Source organism: Myxine glutinosa, chromosome 6 (genome assembly GCF_964187855.1).
Source record: "Myxine glutinosa chromosome 6, kmMyxGlut1.1, whole genome shotgun sequence".
NCBI classification, from domain to species: Eukaryota; Metazoa; Chordata; class Myxini; order Myxiniformes; family Myxinidae; genus Myxine; species Myxine glutinosa.
The window spans coordinates 170,663,869-170,679,858 of NC_136266.1; the positions used below are offsets into that span (position 1 = coordinate 170,663,869).

A 15,990-nucleotide genomic window follows, 5' to 3' on the forward strand; every position below is an offset into this window, starting at 1 on the left:
CCTCTGTCGGTTTGAATGTTTGAAAGAGAATAGACGTCTGGATCAATTTTTGAATTAAATTAAAATCCCGATTTATCTATATATATATATAAAAGAGTTTTTGTTTGTTTGTTTATTTGTCTGCGCAAGCTAATCTCCTGAACGGTGAAAGATAGGAGGAAACCTCTAATACAAAAAATGCCGGGACGGGCCCTGGGAAGGTTTTAGGCTAGGTGGCGAGACCGGTCGAGGCCCACCTCGGCTGGGCTGGGCCCATTTCGCAATTAAAAGCTGAGCTGAATTATCGTGGTCAATCTTCTACGGCCGCGAGTAAAAGCTGAATTATAGTAGTAAATTCATTCAAAAAAGAACTAAAAATGTCGGGACGGACCCCGGGAAGGTTATAGGCTAAGTGGTGAGGCCGGTCGAGGCCCACCTCGGCCGGGCTGGGCCCATTTCGCAATTAAAAGCAGAGCTGAATTATAGTGGTCAATCTTCTACGGCCGAGAGTAAAAGCTGAATTATAGTAGTAAATTCATTCAAAAAGAACCCGGGCAACGCTGGGTGCTTTCGGCTAGTATATATATATACTGTATATAAACGCGAGTTGTCTGTGTGTGTGTCTGCGTTTTATTCAGAGATGGCTGAACGGATCTTCATCAAACATTCAGAGGTTCATCAGTGAGTCTCTGGGTGTGTTTTCGGCCAAAAAAAAAAAAATTGAAAAAAAAAAAGTTCTTTTTTTGGAGTTAAAAAAATATATATATATAAAAAAATCGCTCGATAGTGCTGAAGCCTTTTAAAATGAATGGCAGTTATATACAAGTACACATTCACATAAATAAATACAAAACAATTACCAGACATTTGAATACAAATAAATCAAATAAATCAAACAAATCCGGAAGTGTACGAATTTGGTAGTATGGCTTCTTTTTCTTCCTGATCAGCATCACACTTAACTCAGAAACGTGAGCCACATTCACTCAGAAACGTGAGCCACTCCCCTTCCTCTCCCACCTCCCTTCCCCTCCCCTTTCCCCCTCCACTCTCCTTCCCCCCTCCTCTCCCCTCCCCTTCAAGATATAAATTCTCTGTAAAAGAGCTACCACTTCTGACTGCTCCCCTTCCCCCTCTCCCCACCCTTCCCCCCTCCTTCTCCCTCCCCTTTCCCCCCTCCCCTCCCCTCCCCTCACCCTCCCCCCTCCTCCTCTCCCCTCCCCCTCCCCCTTAAGATATGAATTCTCCGTAAAAGAGCTTCCACTTCTGACTGCTCCCCTGCAATGTGAGCTTAAACCAAAGCAAAATGGAATGTAGCTGAAACCAATTTTGGACCAAATTCCATCTTACGATAAATCACCAAATGTCCGTCCGTCCGTTCGAAGGTACCGCAAAAACGGCTCAACCGATCGCAACGATATTTTGGGTGGGTATTCCTGGGGCCCCTGGGAGTAAAATAGGCCAATTTTCCAGTTTTTCCAAACACGATGGAATAATATTTACCGATATGAACAGTGATGTGGCTTTTATTGAAATTCTACAAATACTGTTTAGATTTTGATGATTTGCTTGTGATATGATTCAACGGATGTTTATATAAATCGTTTAAAATAAAAAAAGCCTTCAATTTCTGATATTTTGCCTTTTCATTTGGGCCGCCTAATTGAAGCCTCGCCCATAGGGCGGGTACCGTTGCTAGTCAATATAATTAAGCATCGTGTTGGTTTAACGGTTAAAGTGGCTGAATTGAGATATTATGGTCTTGAGTTTGAGCCCCTGTCATCTATCTATAATTCCAGTAATCTCTGTGTGTGTGTCTGTGTGTATGTCTGTGTGTCTGTGTGTATGTCTGTGTGTCTGTGTGTTTGTCTGTGACCGCTGTTTCTCGACAACCACGGGTCCGATATACTTGAAACTTGCCAGGTATATTGCTGGGGACCCGAGGATGTGCCTTTTCAAGGTTTCATATTAATCGGAGAAGTAGTTACCGAGCTATGGCGATTTCTTTACCAAACTCCGCAAGCCGTTCGCTTTGGACCAAACCATTTCATGTAAATAGAGGGGGGGGGGGGGGGGGGGATTGTCACCGTACTCGCAAGCCGTTCGCTTTGGACCAAACCATTTCATGTAAATAGAGGGGGGGGATTGTCACCGTACTCGCAAGCCGTTCGCTTTGGCTTTGCGAATGGACCAAACCATTTCATGTAAATAGAGGGGGGGGGGGATATAATTTTAGATATATATATAGTACGGGCATGCCCTAGTACCTTTAAATAACACCAGGCGGGCTGGCTCAGCCTGCCATCCTTCTGAAGTGAGCAAAATAAGCACCAGCTTACTGGCACAGCTGCTCTCTCAGCAATTTGCATTGTTCATCTCGTACAACAACAACAACAACTTGCATTTTAAAAAGGCCATTTTCCCTGCTAGAGCGGGGGTTAGCCTTGCGGTCCCCATGACAATCTTCTCCATTTTGCCCTATTTTCTGCATCTCTCCTTGTTAACCCCCTTGCCCGCATTTCTTCTTCCACCATCTTTAGCCAAGTCTTTCTCGGTCTTCCCCGTCTTCTACTTCCTTCTACATTCATTTCCATCACTCTTCTCAACCAGTCACTTTCATCCTTCCTCAACACATGACCAAACCATCTCAACCTGTTGCTCTTCACAGCATCCATCACAGGCTCTATTCCCATCATCTTTCGCAATTCATCATTTGTCTTCCTCTCTCTCAACGATACTCCGCACATCCGTCGAACCATTCGCATTTCCACCCTTTCCAACCTTCGTTGCTGCTCTACGTTCATTACCCATGTCTCGCTCCCATAAATCATAACACTTCTCACACATGCAGCATACACCTTTCCCTTCAGCTTCAACGACACTCCCCTCATCATCAGCACGCCACTCAATTCCCGAAACTTCTTCCATGCACATCTCACTCGAGCAACCGTTGCCGAGTCTGATCCACCTTCTCCATTCAGCATGTCTCCGAGGTAGCAAAATGTTTTCACACCTTCCAGCTTCACGCCGTCTCCAAGATCCAACTCAACATTTCCTCCATCTGCAGCTCCCTCTGTGCACACCTTACCTTTGAATGTAGCTGCCACACTGGTTAATGACCCTCTCAGACCACTACATTTTTGATGAACCCACTAGGCGCACATTGTACACTGAATGGAGTTCACTCCGACACCCTTCCTACACACAGCACAGGGCCACTTCCCAGTTCTTTCCACCTCACCACATGCTTTACCACTTGCCATCACCTTCGTCTTTCCGATATTCACCTTCAGACCTTTTGGCTCCATACATTCCTTCCACGTGTTCATCTTTTCCTTCAGTCCATCCATACTTTCCGCAATCAACACCAGATCATCTGCATACAACAACTCCCACGGTAAACCCTCCTTTACGTTCCGAGCCAGCACCTCCATTACAGCTACAAATAGTAGTGGACTTAGTACCGACCCCTGATGCACTCCCACCTTCACCTCAAACTCACCACTGTTCCCGCCCTTCGTCCTTACAGCTGTGCGTGCTCTTTTGTACATTGCCATCACTACTCTGATCAACCATTCCTCCACTCCTAACTTCCTCAATGCCCATGTCAATACTTTGCGTGGAACCCGATCGAATGCTTTCTCCAGATCAACAAACCCAAGAAACAACGTCTTCCTCTTCTCCATGTACTGCTCCTGCAACTGCCTCACAATGAAAAGCGTGTCTGTCGTTCCTCTTCCTGGCATGAATCCAAACTGCATTTCGTCGATCTTCACTTTCTTCCTTATCCTCCTCTCCAACACCCTTTCCAATACCTTCATTCCATGCTCCAATAACTTTATCGCTCGGTACGAGCCACACTCCAGAGGGTCACCTTTCCCCTTGTATAGAGGGACGAGGGTACTCAGTTCCCAATCCACTGGAATGCGGCCTTCTTTCACCACCAGATTACAGATCTCTGTCATTCTCTTCACACCCCAACTTCCTGCTGCCTTCAACATATCTCCCACAACTCCTGTCGGCCCTCCTGCTTTTCTACCCTTCATTGCTTTTATCGCTTCCTCAACTTCCTTCTCAGTTATCTTCTCTGCCGGTCCTAAAACTGGGTTACTCTCTATGTTGCCATCCCATTCATTCTCTGTATTCAACAGCATTTCCATATATCTTTTCCATCTTCCTTTAATTCCATCTGGGTCGACAACGATTTGTCCCACTTCATCCTTCAAGCAACTCACCCCCATCACATCACACCTCTCTTTCGCTATCTGCTTTGCAATCCTGAATACTGCTTTCTGACCCTCTTCCGAATCCTAGCGTTCTCCGAACATTTTCCTACATGCCTCCTGCGCCTTTGCTACCTCTTTTTATTGTTCATCTCATGAGTTGCCATTTTGTCTGTGAAACTGAAGCCATGTGTGTAGCACTTGTGTTCATTTGATTTTGCTCAGTAATTGTAATATTTACGTGGTTGTACCTGATTGGTACTGTTTCCACAGGAGAGTACAGTTATCTGGGTACAGCATTGCAGGAGACTGGAACTGAGCCAGTGCCCTCTCTGTTTGACCTACATCAGCAAGTTAAGCTGTGCGTCATTCTTCCTCTTGGTATGAAACTTGTTTTTTGCTTTTGTGTGTTATTCTACACTGATTCTAAAACGAGATACGAAATCTCCATTCTGTTTTCATACACTTCAAATGTCAGACAGAGCGTTTTGAACAAAAGCCGGTTTTTTCTTTATGGAACTACAAGGCCTGTACAGTATTTTGAAGAAAGATATTTTGCTTCCATTCACCTACTATCATCGAACATAGCTCTGCTGCCTGCAATGCTCAAAATGTCAAATAATGGTGTTTATCTTGTTTTGGAATCCAACTCTTCACATATAGTCAATGAGCCGGACCAGATATTGGTACCACCTGGGGTGGCAAAATCTCACTGTGTTTTCTTGAAAGGCATATACCCATAGATGAAAAAAAAACTTTGAAGCCAAGCTTGGAATGGTAGCTTAGTGATATTAATCACCTCTTAAAGATGGAGGCCTGGGCCCGATCCAGGACCCAAAATTATGGGGTAGGGGAAATATAAATTGCGATATCGTTTGAACTAATGGTCAAATTGCTACAAATAACCACTCAAAATGTTGGAGATTTTATGTTCTCTATAACTATATCTAATATGACCCTACTGCAAAGCCGCAATGAGCCGGCGAAGCCAAAGCCTCTTGCCACTATTTCCGTCTCAACTTCAGATATTTCCGGCCGTGAAAAACGATCCCCTCCGGCCGCGAGATTTCTAAAAAATAATTCTTCGTCAATTTTAGAATATTTGACGCCGTTTCAGCCTCAAACGCGGTACTGGTAATAAGCTTTTTGAAATATTTTTTCAAATGCTCGAATCTCATTGGTTCCGGTGTTTGGTGAAGATTTTCGTTGAAGATAACCAGTTTCAGGTTCACTCAGTCCGCTCAGTCAGGTTCACTATGTTAACAAATATAATTTCGTTCAAAATTTTGGTAGATTAGCAAAACTATACATTTTTGGAATATTCTGAGCATGAGGAATCCAAAAATTAATGTTTACATTTGCGGAGACACCTTTGCGAAAATGACACTCAGGACAGTGATGAAGATGGTCAGGTTCACTATGTTAACAAATATAATTTCTTTCAAAACTTTGGGATTAGCAAACCTGTACATTTTTGGAATCTTCAGAGCATGGAGAATCTGAAAATCAATGTTGGCATTTGCACAGACACCTGCATGGCCGCCATTTTGGATTTTGAAAATGGCTGCCATAAAATACATATTTTGCGCGATCTCGGCTTCTAGTCAACCTAGAGACTTAATTAAATATGCTAATCCTATGTTTTCTGGGTCAAGGAATCCAATAAAGGTCTCAAAATAGTGCTCAGGATTATAGAAAAGCAACAAACAAAGGTAATTGAAAACCATTGTCTTTATATTTGTGATATAACTGTATTACATAATACATGATATTGCAAGTCCTTTGAAGTTATAGGTTGTTATAGGAAGTTATAGGTAGTATCAGATTGAACTATAAGTCCTATACACAGGATCTACGAGGTCTATACCGTTCAGGAATATGCTTTTACAGATCTTCATCACTGTCCTGAGTGTCATTTTCGCAAAGGTGTCTACGCAAATGTAAACATTAATTTTTGGATTCCTCATGCTCTGAATATTCCAAAAATGTATAGTTTTGCTAATCTACCAAAATTTTTAACGAAAAAACATAGTGAACCCGACTACAGGGCAGTGTGGGCCCAGGGAACGAGGTTGGTCTTAAAGTATTTTAATTACAAATTAGAGGTGCATAAGAATGTGAATCAAACAAATACGGGTGAAACAAACTCCTATTGAACTTTTTCGCAATTTTTATGCATACTTCCGCATCCGCAAGATGGCGGCCTCCATGGAGCGATTTGGTGCGTCAAAGCTTCGTAATTCTCAAAGGATCCAGCAAAATCTGGCTTTTCAACATAATACGTACGCGTTCATTCACAACACCGGCTTCGCCGGCTATTATTTGCCAATATGCGAATTAAGTAGGTCACTAGAGGTCACAAAATTTGACCCCTGCTTAAAATCTGGCTGTCCATCCAAAAAAATCACCACAGTTACACTACCAATGGGAATTTCTCAGCCAAAATGGGCTCAAATAGAAGTTAACAAGTGTCCAAGTCCATTTTATGCCTAAAAGTGTGGATTTTATTTGTATTTGAGCTATGGTACATAACAGAATTTGACACATCTTTGAAAACGGCCATTTCTAGCCTGAAAAACATGCAAAAATGGAAGATGCCAATGTGTTGGTGTTAATAAAAAATCTTTCAAACAACATTTTAATACAAATGTCAAATATCATGTGAAAATGTGCTCTTATTTAGTTTCGGGCTGTTCGGCATTTAAAGGTCACCTGTAGTCAAGGTCATTCACCATTGAACCTCAGGTATGCATTTTTTACGTCCATCTGACAGAAGACCTCATGAAACATGGTAAATCATCCCTGAACAACATATCAAAATATTGATACCTGCTAGAAATTCCTCTTTATGGATTTGGTAGGCCTATTTAAGCCTCAATTCAACCTTGCCATGTTCCTCCTCCTCCCCCTCCTCTTGCATGTAAGGTGTGCACAGAGGGAGCTGCAGATGGAGGAAATGTTGAGTTGGATCTTGGAGACGGCGTGAAGCTGGAAGGTGTGAAAACATTTTGCTACCTCGGAGACATGCTGAATGGAGAAGGTGGATCAGACTCGGCAACGGTTGCTCGAGTGAGATGTGCATGGAAGAAGTTTCGGGAACTGAGTGGCGTGCTGATGAGGAGGAGAGTGTCGCTGAAGCTGAAGGGAAAGGTGTATGCTGCATGTGTGAGAAGTGTTATGATTTATGGGAGCGAGACATGGGTAATGAACGTAGAGCAGCAACGAAGGCTGGAAAGGGTGGAAATGCGAATGGTTCGATGGATGTGCGGAGTATCGTTGAGAGAGAGGAAGACAAATGATGAATTGCGAAAGATGATAGGAATATTGCCTGTGATTGATGCTGTGAAGAGGAACAGGTTGAGATGGTTTGGTCATGTATTGAGGAAGGATGAAAGTGACTGGTTGAGAAGAGTGATGGAAGTTAATGTAGAAGGAAGTAGAGGACGGGGAAGACCGAGAAAGACTTGGCTAAAGATGGTGGAAGAAGAAATGCGGGCAAGGGGGTTAACAAGGAGAGATGCAGAAAATAGGGCAAAATGGAGAAGATTGTCATGGGGACCGCAAGGCTAACCCCCGCTCTAGCAGGGAACATGGCCTTAAAATGCATGTTGTTGTTGTGTTGTTGTTAAGCCTCAATTCCCAGCCTAATCCCACTGGTTCAAAGAGGCTGAAGAGTGTCTCGAAGAGCATGAAATACAACTACATGTATCTCCCCCAGAGAGATCAATAACTAATCAATACATTTATTAATTGTTTCATCAGAGTTGACCCCTTGCACTACCAAGCATCACATCCTCCTGCAGTACCATGGTGTGTCCATTAAAGGGGCCCCAGTATCCATGTCTGAGTTGCATCTCAATCTTCGTCAGAGTCACTGTTGTCATCATCGGATGAGCCTTCAAATTCAACCTTGCCATGTTCCTCCTCCTCCCCCTCCTCTTGCATGTTGCTTCAAGTCTGCATCTTGCATAGGTATGTGCACCTCATCCTGTTCTGGAGGCAAGAACAGCTCTCCTCCAAGCACTCCCTTGGACAGTTGCAGGCGATCAACTCCATGACAACCTCAGGGGCATGTGGTGCGTCACCCCAGTCAATCACCAACTGTCCGTCATCTACCCTCCATCCATGGCCACACGGAGACGGAATATCTGGATTCCTGTCCAATCTTCTCTTCCAGATTTCACATTGGTAGTTGGCGCTCTTACAGTATTTGAGCAAGGAAGATGCGCAGGGGGGAGAGTTGCCAAGACTCGGCCTCGCCTTTCTTCGCACAAAAGATGTTGAAACGCAACTCATTCTCATTGATGCTGTTGATGGCTGCCCTGGCGCTGTAGAGGGAACAAGTCAGTGCCTCTAGTCGCTGGATTGATTCATTTGATAGGTCCCATGATTGGCCTAATGACTGCAGGGTGGTCATGTGTTCCTCGTGGCTTTGAAGCCGAAGAGCTGAAACTTTGCCCCGGCCAGCAGAGCTGCTCACGGTGTCGCAATCCGTGAATGAATGGAGACCCAGGAGGCAGGCACATTTTTCAAGACCAAGGGCATCTGCAGCTTTCTTAATCTCTATGTATTCAGTGTGCGTCTTGGATCCCAATTTGAAGTATACTGGGCATTTTAACTTTGGTGTTAAGGCCATTGCCAAGATGAAAACATCAGTGTCTGGTGACACGATGACAGCAGCTGTCAGACCAGACCTGCCGCAGTGCTCGGCATGTAGGAGTAGCCGGGTGTCTGCCTCCTCCTGGCTGCTCTGTCGATCTTGAACATCAGACACCGAGTCCTTTGTAACTCTTGTGCACTGGTCTCCGTGTGTGAGGAAGAGCTCTTTCCTGTCCAGCCTTTCACGTAGACTTTGGTCGTTGCTCCATTCCTTAACCAGAAAATCACTCAGTTGGGTCTTGTTGTTTCCACAATGTAGAAAACTCTTCCATTGCTTCAACCTATGGCCGGATGCAATCTTACCAAATGTCATGGCACTCTCAGACCCTCTTTTTACCCGCTCGGCATTTTTAATGGAGTTCTCCTTGTAGACGTCGAAGACAACATCAATTCGGCGGTTGACTCTCCCCTCCCTCAGGACCGCAGACAAGATGGATTTGGAGGCTTCTCCAAAAGAGGCATTAGTGGTATTTGCCATCATTTTCTGTACAATGGCCATTCCATCAATGATGCAAGCTGAGTTAGAAGGGATGGTATCTGCTGGTGAAAGATCCTTTCTCAGACGTTTGGAGAGCTGTACCTTATTGGTCTTCCGTAGGGTGCCTTCAGGGTTCGCTAAAGCCCAAGGTATAGGACCAAGACGATAGGACAGCACATTCTTCATGTCCAGCTTTCTGGTCTGTCCAATGAGGGTCATTTTCGCAAACAGGTTCCTGTCAGCCTTCATGATGATGCTCCGTCCCTGTGTTTTGAAAGACCTCTTCATTTTGATATCGCTGAAAGTCTTCAGCCTCTGTTTCTTCAGTGGATCGAAGAAACCCTTGGTGGCACGGACGTCAAGCCTTTTGTCATAGAATTCTTTAAATGCCGCAATGCCCTTGTCCTTGGCCCCTAAAAGGTCTTTGGCGATGTTGTCAGGGGCGACCATTCCGGTGGAGAGGCTGATGAGCTCAGAGGGGACACCAAATGGTTTAATCCAATTTCCATCCAGCATATCGACTAACACTGAAACATCCCTTTCATCCTTCCTCATCCGTGGTGCGATGAGATCAGGGTGGCAGAATGATCTGTCACTTCCCAGTGCACTCCTCAGTAAACCCAGAAATGAGCTCCTGTACTCTGCAGTGAGGTAGTATCTGTGCACTGCACTTGGCTCGAGGCTGAAACCTTTTGTCCCTCCTGGGGTCTGGGTGTCCTTGTTTACGGTCTCCTCAATGGTCTGGTCAACAGGAATTCTTCCGAATGGATTGTCAGGTCCAATTTGAACCAATCCTAAGAAGCCAATCCTAAGAATGCCGGCATGCTTCCGGATCTCAGCTGCTTTCAGAAGCCGTTCCCACGTTGCACGATCTTGGGGTGAATTCAGCTCGAGGTCTGTGTCCTCGCACTCAAAGATGCAGGAGGAACGGGTCAACTTGCGTGGCAGGAAGGGTACTTTGTCTAGATCTTCAGTGCCCTCCATTATTGCCTGAAAGTGAAAAAAAATGCTAATTAAATATCAGCATATTGACATCATTCATTTTGGATGTTTTTCGGGCTAAAAATGGCCGTTTTCAAAGATGTGTCAAATTCCGTTATGTACTATGGCTCAGATACAAATAAAATCCAACTTTTAGGCATAAAATGGACCTGGACACTTATTAACTTCTATTTGAGCCCATTTTGGCTGAGAAAGTCCCATTGGTAGGGTAACTGTGATGATATTTTGGACGGATGGCCAGATTTTAAGCAGGGGTCAAATTTCGTGACCTTTTGACCTCTAGTGACCTACTTAATTAGCATATTGGCAAATAATAGATATAGTTATATAGAACCTGAAATTTCCAACATTTCGAGTGGTTATTTGTAGCAATTGGACCATTAGTTCAAACGATATCGCAATTTATATTTCCCCTACCCCATAATTTCGGGTCCCGGATCGGGCCCAGTCCTCCATCTTTAAGAGGTGATTACTAGCACTAAGCTACCGTTCCAAGCTTGGCTTCAAAGTTTTTTTTCCATCTATGCATATATGCTTTTCAAGAAAACACAGTGAGATTTTGCCACCCCAGGTGGTACCAATCCATGAAATTCTGGGGTCTGGCCCATGGACTAATAATGCCATCTTCTTTCAAGGTTTTCTCCTTGTACCTTTTCTGGAGTGTATGATTTGGGACACTTACACTTTTCTTCGATCTTGCTGTTATTTATCAGACTAGCCTTTTTACCTCTGCCACCAAAGGTGGATGGATGTTATGTTTTCACCCCTGTCTGTTTGTCTGTACGTTTGTCTGTGAACAAGATATCTCAAAAAGTTGTGGACAGATTCGGACAAAATTTGGCAGAGATGTAGCGTATGTGACAATGATGAAATGATTAGATTTTGGTGAAGATCCGGATTCGGATCCGGCTACTAGAATTTTTAAAGTGATTCTTCACCATTGAGAGATAGGGCCAAAAACTATACATTGCAGGATATCTCAAAAAGTTATGGATGGATTTGGACGAAACTTGTTGGACAGGTTTTTGTTTCTGACAAGGAAGAATCGATTCGATTTTGGTGAAGATCCAGATCCGGATCCAGCTCGTAGAATTTTTTAAGTGGATTCTTCACCATTGAGTGATATGGCAACCAGGTGGAGGTATTATGCTCTCTACTGAGTGCCGTTCTAGTTACCCTCGCCAGAGGTGAGGGTATTGCATTTGAGTCTGTTTGTCTGTTTGTCCGCACAGAATAAATATGATTTTCTCTGCAACCGTTGGTCCGATTGACAGGAAATTTTCACGATTGGTGCAACTCCACCTGTATAATTTTTTAATGATAATTATGACGTCATAGGTCACGTGGTTCGGCCGCCATCTTGGAAAAATCGAAAAACATTGCACCTCTATATCTCGGAAAGTGCTGAATAGAAAGAATTGAGACATCGCTCATTGTAAAGAACTCTCCATGGGTAATAAAATATGTTAATGATGATGTTATAGGTGCCTCCATTATGATGTCATAATTCGACAAATACGAAACTTCATCCTATCAAGATGAAATTTCTTGAGCGCCATGTCGGCATAAACTGGCGGAGGAAAAAAATAAATGATGACGTCATTGGTCACGTGGTTCGGCCGCCATATTTGAAAAACTGAAAAACCTTGCACCTCTATATCTACAAAAGCGCTGAATAGAAAAAATTGAGACATGGCTCATTGCAAAGAACTCTCCATGGGAAATGAAATATGTTAATGATGATGCCATAGGTGCCTCCGTTATCTTACTATAATTCACCAAATGTCCGTCTGTCTGTTCGAAGGTACCGTAAAAACTGCTGAACCGATTGCAAATATATTTTGGGTGGGTAATCCTGGAACCCCTTGGAGTAAAATAGGCTATTTAGTTTTCCCAATTTCAGCTTTGGTCTCCAGCATTCTCAGGTTTGGACTCCCGCATAACATTCGCGTTCGCATAACGTTCATTGTGACGATGTTCTCTTTGTGACGATCTTACTATAATTCACCAAATGTCCTTCTGTCTGTCTGTTCGAAGGTACCATAAAAACTGCTGAACCGATCGCAAAGATATTTTGGGTGGGTGATCCTGGGATCTCCAGGAGTAAAATAGACTGTTTAGTTTTCCCAATTTCAGCTTTGGTCTCCAGCATTCTCAGCTTTGGACTCCCGCATAACATTCACGTTCGCATAATGTTCATTGTGAGGATGTTCTCATTGTGACGATGTTCTGACGATGTATGTGTTCACGGTAGTGTTTGACGTGACGGTGTGAACGTAATTTCGTAATGTTTTTCGTTTCGTAATCCTTTAATGAACGTTTAATGTTCAATGAACGTTTAATGTTGAATGAACGTTTAATGCCCTTCGATGTCCGGGGCCGCACGCGCGCTACACTGGACGGGCCCTTCACCGTCAGGCTCGGGTAAACCGCTGAGCCCCATTCGTGATGGGGACTGGGGCTTGAGACAGTGTCCCACGAACGAGGAATTCCCAGTAAGCGCTAGTCATCAGCTCGCGCTGATTAAGTCCCTTGCCCTTTGTACACACCGCCTGTCGCTTCTACCGATCGGACGGTTTGATGAGATCCTCGGATCAGCCCCTGCACGGGATGTTCTCGGCTCGTGATGTCATAATTCGACAAGTATAAAACTTCATCCAATTAAGACGAAATTTCTTGAGCATAATCTAGGAATAAATTAGTTTAGAAAAAAAATAAGATGACGTCATCGGTAACGTGGTTCGGCCGCCATATGTGTTTTAACACAAAAGCCTTAAAACCACTGAAAATACATCCTGGTGAGGGTTTGCAATCTCTGATTGCTCTTTTTCTTGTTGTCATTGTGATGAATTGCCCATGCAGTGGAAACAAAAAATCGAGTTGGCTGGTCATTAAGAAAATTATCTTTACCCTCCATCCCCCGTGCTATTACTCTCACAAATACTTGAGCTCATTTATTTTCATCACTTTCATTTTCTGTCTTATCGCACCACTCTGAGAAGGACAAAAACTGTACCAAAGTGTTCAATAATTGCCTAATGTCGTTTATGGAGATCGACATTCCAGACTTGTTGGCTGCAATGCACGAACGACGACAAACTCGGACAAGACAAAGGAAACATCACTCCAATGATGACACAATTACATTACAAAGAAACAAAGACAAAATTGTGAATCACTGGAGCAGAGAGTATTGCATTTGGGGTCTGTTTGTATGTTTGTCTTTGTTTGTCTGTTTGTTTGTCCTCACAGCACGTGAGTATGCTTTTCTCTGCAACCGCTGGTCTGATTGACACGAAATTTTCACCATAGGATCACCTCCTCCTGTACAATATTTTTAATGATATTTATTACATAATAGGTCACATGGTACGGCCGTCATCTTGAAAAAAAACGACAAAAAATTGCATCTCCATATCTCCGAAATCGCTCCATCGAAAGAAATTGAAACATGGCTCATATTTCAGTCTGGCAGCCATATTGGATTTTATGCAAAAAATTCATAAGTGAAATTATTGTTCTTTTCTGAAAGCACTGAACGGAGCGATGCAAATTTTTAACCAAATGTTCGACTACTCATGGGGATATAACGTTGGAAAAAAATGTCATCAGTCACATGATTTGATAGCCATATTGGATGTAAGGAAAATATTCAAAAAACTGTTTCTCTGAAAGTGCTTACCCAATCGATGCGAAGTTTTACAAATATCATCTCACACCGTTGCTTCATATTGTGTGACAGTGGCGACGTCATAGGTCACGTGGTGTGGCAGCCATCTTGGATAGAAAAAGGAACCTATCCGAAACAACACAAAACAAATACCACACAAAATACACCACACAAACATATCCTGGCGATGGTCTGCAATCTCTGATTGTTCTTTCTTGTTTTATTTTATTTTTACAAGATCAAGGCTAATGGAAGAGTGAGGAGACGGAGGTTATTAACTACTGACAGCGAGTGGAGCAGTGTGGCAACAGCTGGATACAATAAACAAGGAAATGAATGAACAGGAAAAGAGCAGAGAGAGAGAAGGGAATAAAACACTGTAACCTGCAAGTCAAATCGATGGCATGGATAGATTAGATATGGTTAATCAAATGGATAGATTAAATATGGTTAATGGGGTGAAAGAAATTGGGTGTAAGGATGGGGACGTCAGTGCCCGACCGTCAAAGACGTCAGTGCATTGTCAGCTCGAATTATTGGCTTCGGAGTTGAATAATTTTCAACTTAAGAGGGTTCAAAATTACACATTCGACATGACAATACAAAACAACATGGTATAACTTAAGATGCAAACACATTTTTAGTCATACTTTCACGACATTTATAGCACACCAGCAGGAGTACCCGGCTTTTCCCGGTGATGTTGTAATCCTGTTGACATTTTGATATTGAATATATATATATAATGTTATGGTTTTCTGCCGCCCTTCCTACCCTTACCAAGGGGAGATTAAGCCCCTTGTTCTTCTTGGGTCGGCGCAACCGAGACTTGAAACGCCTCTCCCGGGCAAACGCAAGGTAGCGTTTCGGGACAATTCTCGCACGTACATAAATACCTGTGCCGCCGCCGAAGCGGGGAAGCAAGCCTCGCACGAGCCACGCGTAATTTGGGTACACCGTGCGGATTGCGTACCACGTGGTCTGCAGTTACCGTTGGCATTGGAACCCGATTAGAGCGGTTTTATTCGTACCACGCTTAGTCAATGATGGAAGGGACGAGACGGTCGAATAAAGGAAGAACACTATTTAATTATTATTTACACAATGTGCAATGATTCGGTAGAAGTACAGAGACACAGAGCAGTCTTAATCAGTCTTATGTTAAGCCCAGACATGGGCTCGATCACACTCACAAAGGGGAAATGCAGGTAGGATGGTGTTCACGCGCTGCCTTGGTCGTCCAGGAACGGCCCCGCCCGGCGTGGCTCTCCCCGGTCACAGCACGTCCCGCGATGAAGGCAAGCAGGTGGTGGAAGGGATCCTTGTAGCGCGTCTCTCGAACAACGGGCAGATGAGGCAGGCGGGAGGGAAATGTACGCGTCTCTCGCCGGCTTGGCGGTTTTCCACAGCGCGTTTAGTTACCGGCGTGCTATCACTCACGTAACCCCATATAGGCGCGGCCTCAAGCTCAACCGAGCGTCCAATTTGGTAAGAGCGCTTATAGCTGGGTTCATGCGCGTCTTCTCTCAGAACTCGTAACTCTAATCAAGCGCCTCTCCCATAACTTGCAATCTCACCCCTTCGCAGAACTGCACACCCCGAGCTCATAACTGAGGTCGGGGGCTTCGCGCAACGGGTTATATGGATAACCCCCTTAGCCCTTTCGAATGTTCCAACCACGCCCTGTGACGCAGTGCCGCAGCCACTCCCTTTGAGCCCTGATTGGCGGCTCGCGCTTACTGTCAGCTTCTCCTCCGCCCTGCCTTCGGTCTTGCCTTGATTTGCCAGGCCTGCCTCGTGTTAATTCGCGCCAAAAAGCCAAAGGGGGCATAAGGAGGCGTAAGGCGGCATAAGGCAATGAAGGACCTACTCTCATTATTCTACTCAACGCAAAACTAACATAGGAAAAGGACTATGCTCACATATACTAAGAAATAACTGAACTATCGCGAGGCTACATGTTGTTGTGTGACTAAACT

The 15,990-nt window shown here is 44.1% G+C and overlaps 1 protein-coding gene across 2 annotated transcripts in view; it reads left to right on the forward strand.

Annotated features, from left to right (window-relative positions):
- LOC137414861 (dynein regulatory complex protein 11-like) overlaps window positions 1-15,990 on the forward strand; it is a 294,354-nt gene that overhangs the window by 245,620 nt on the left and 32,744 nt on the right. For both annotated transcript variants that reach the window (XM_068100414.2, XM_078780880.1), the window contains one exon: window positions 4,476-4,583. In XM_068100414.2, the coding sequence (XP_067956515.2) occupies window positions 4,476-4,583 (108 nt within the window). The remainder of the gene's footprint in view (window positions 1-4,475; window positions 4,584-15,990) is intronic.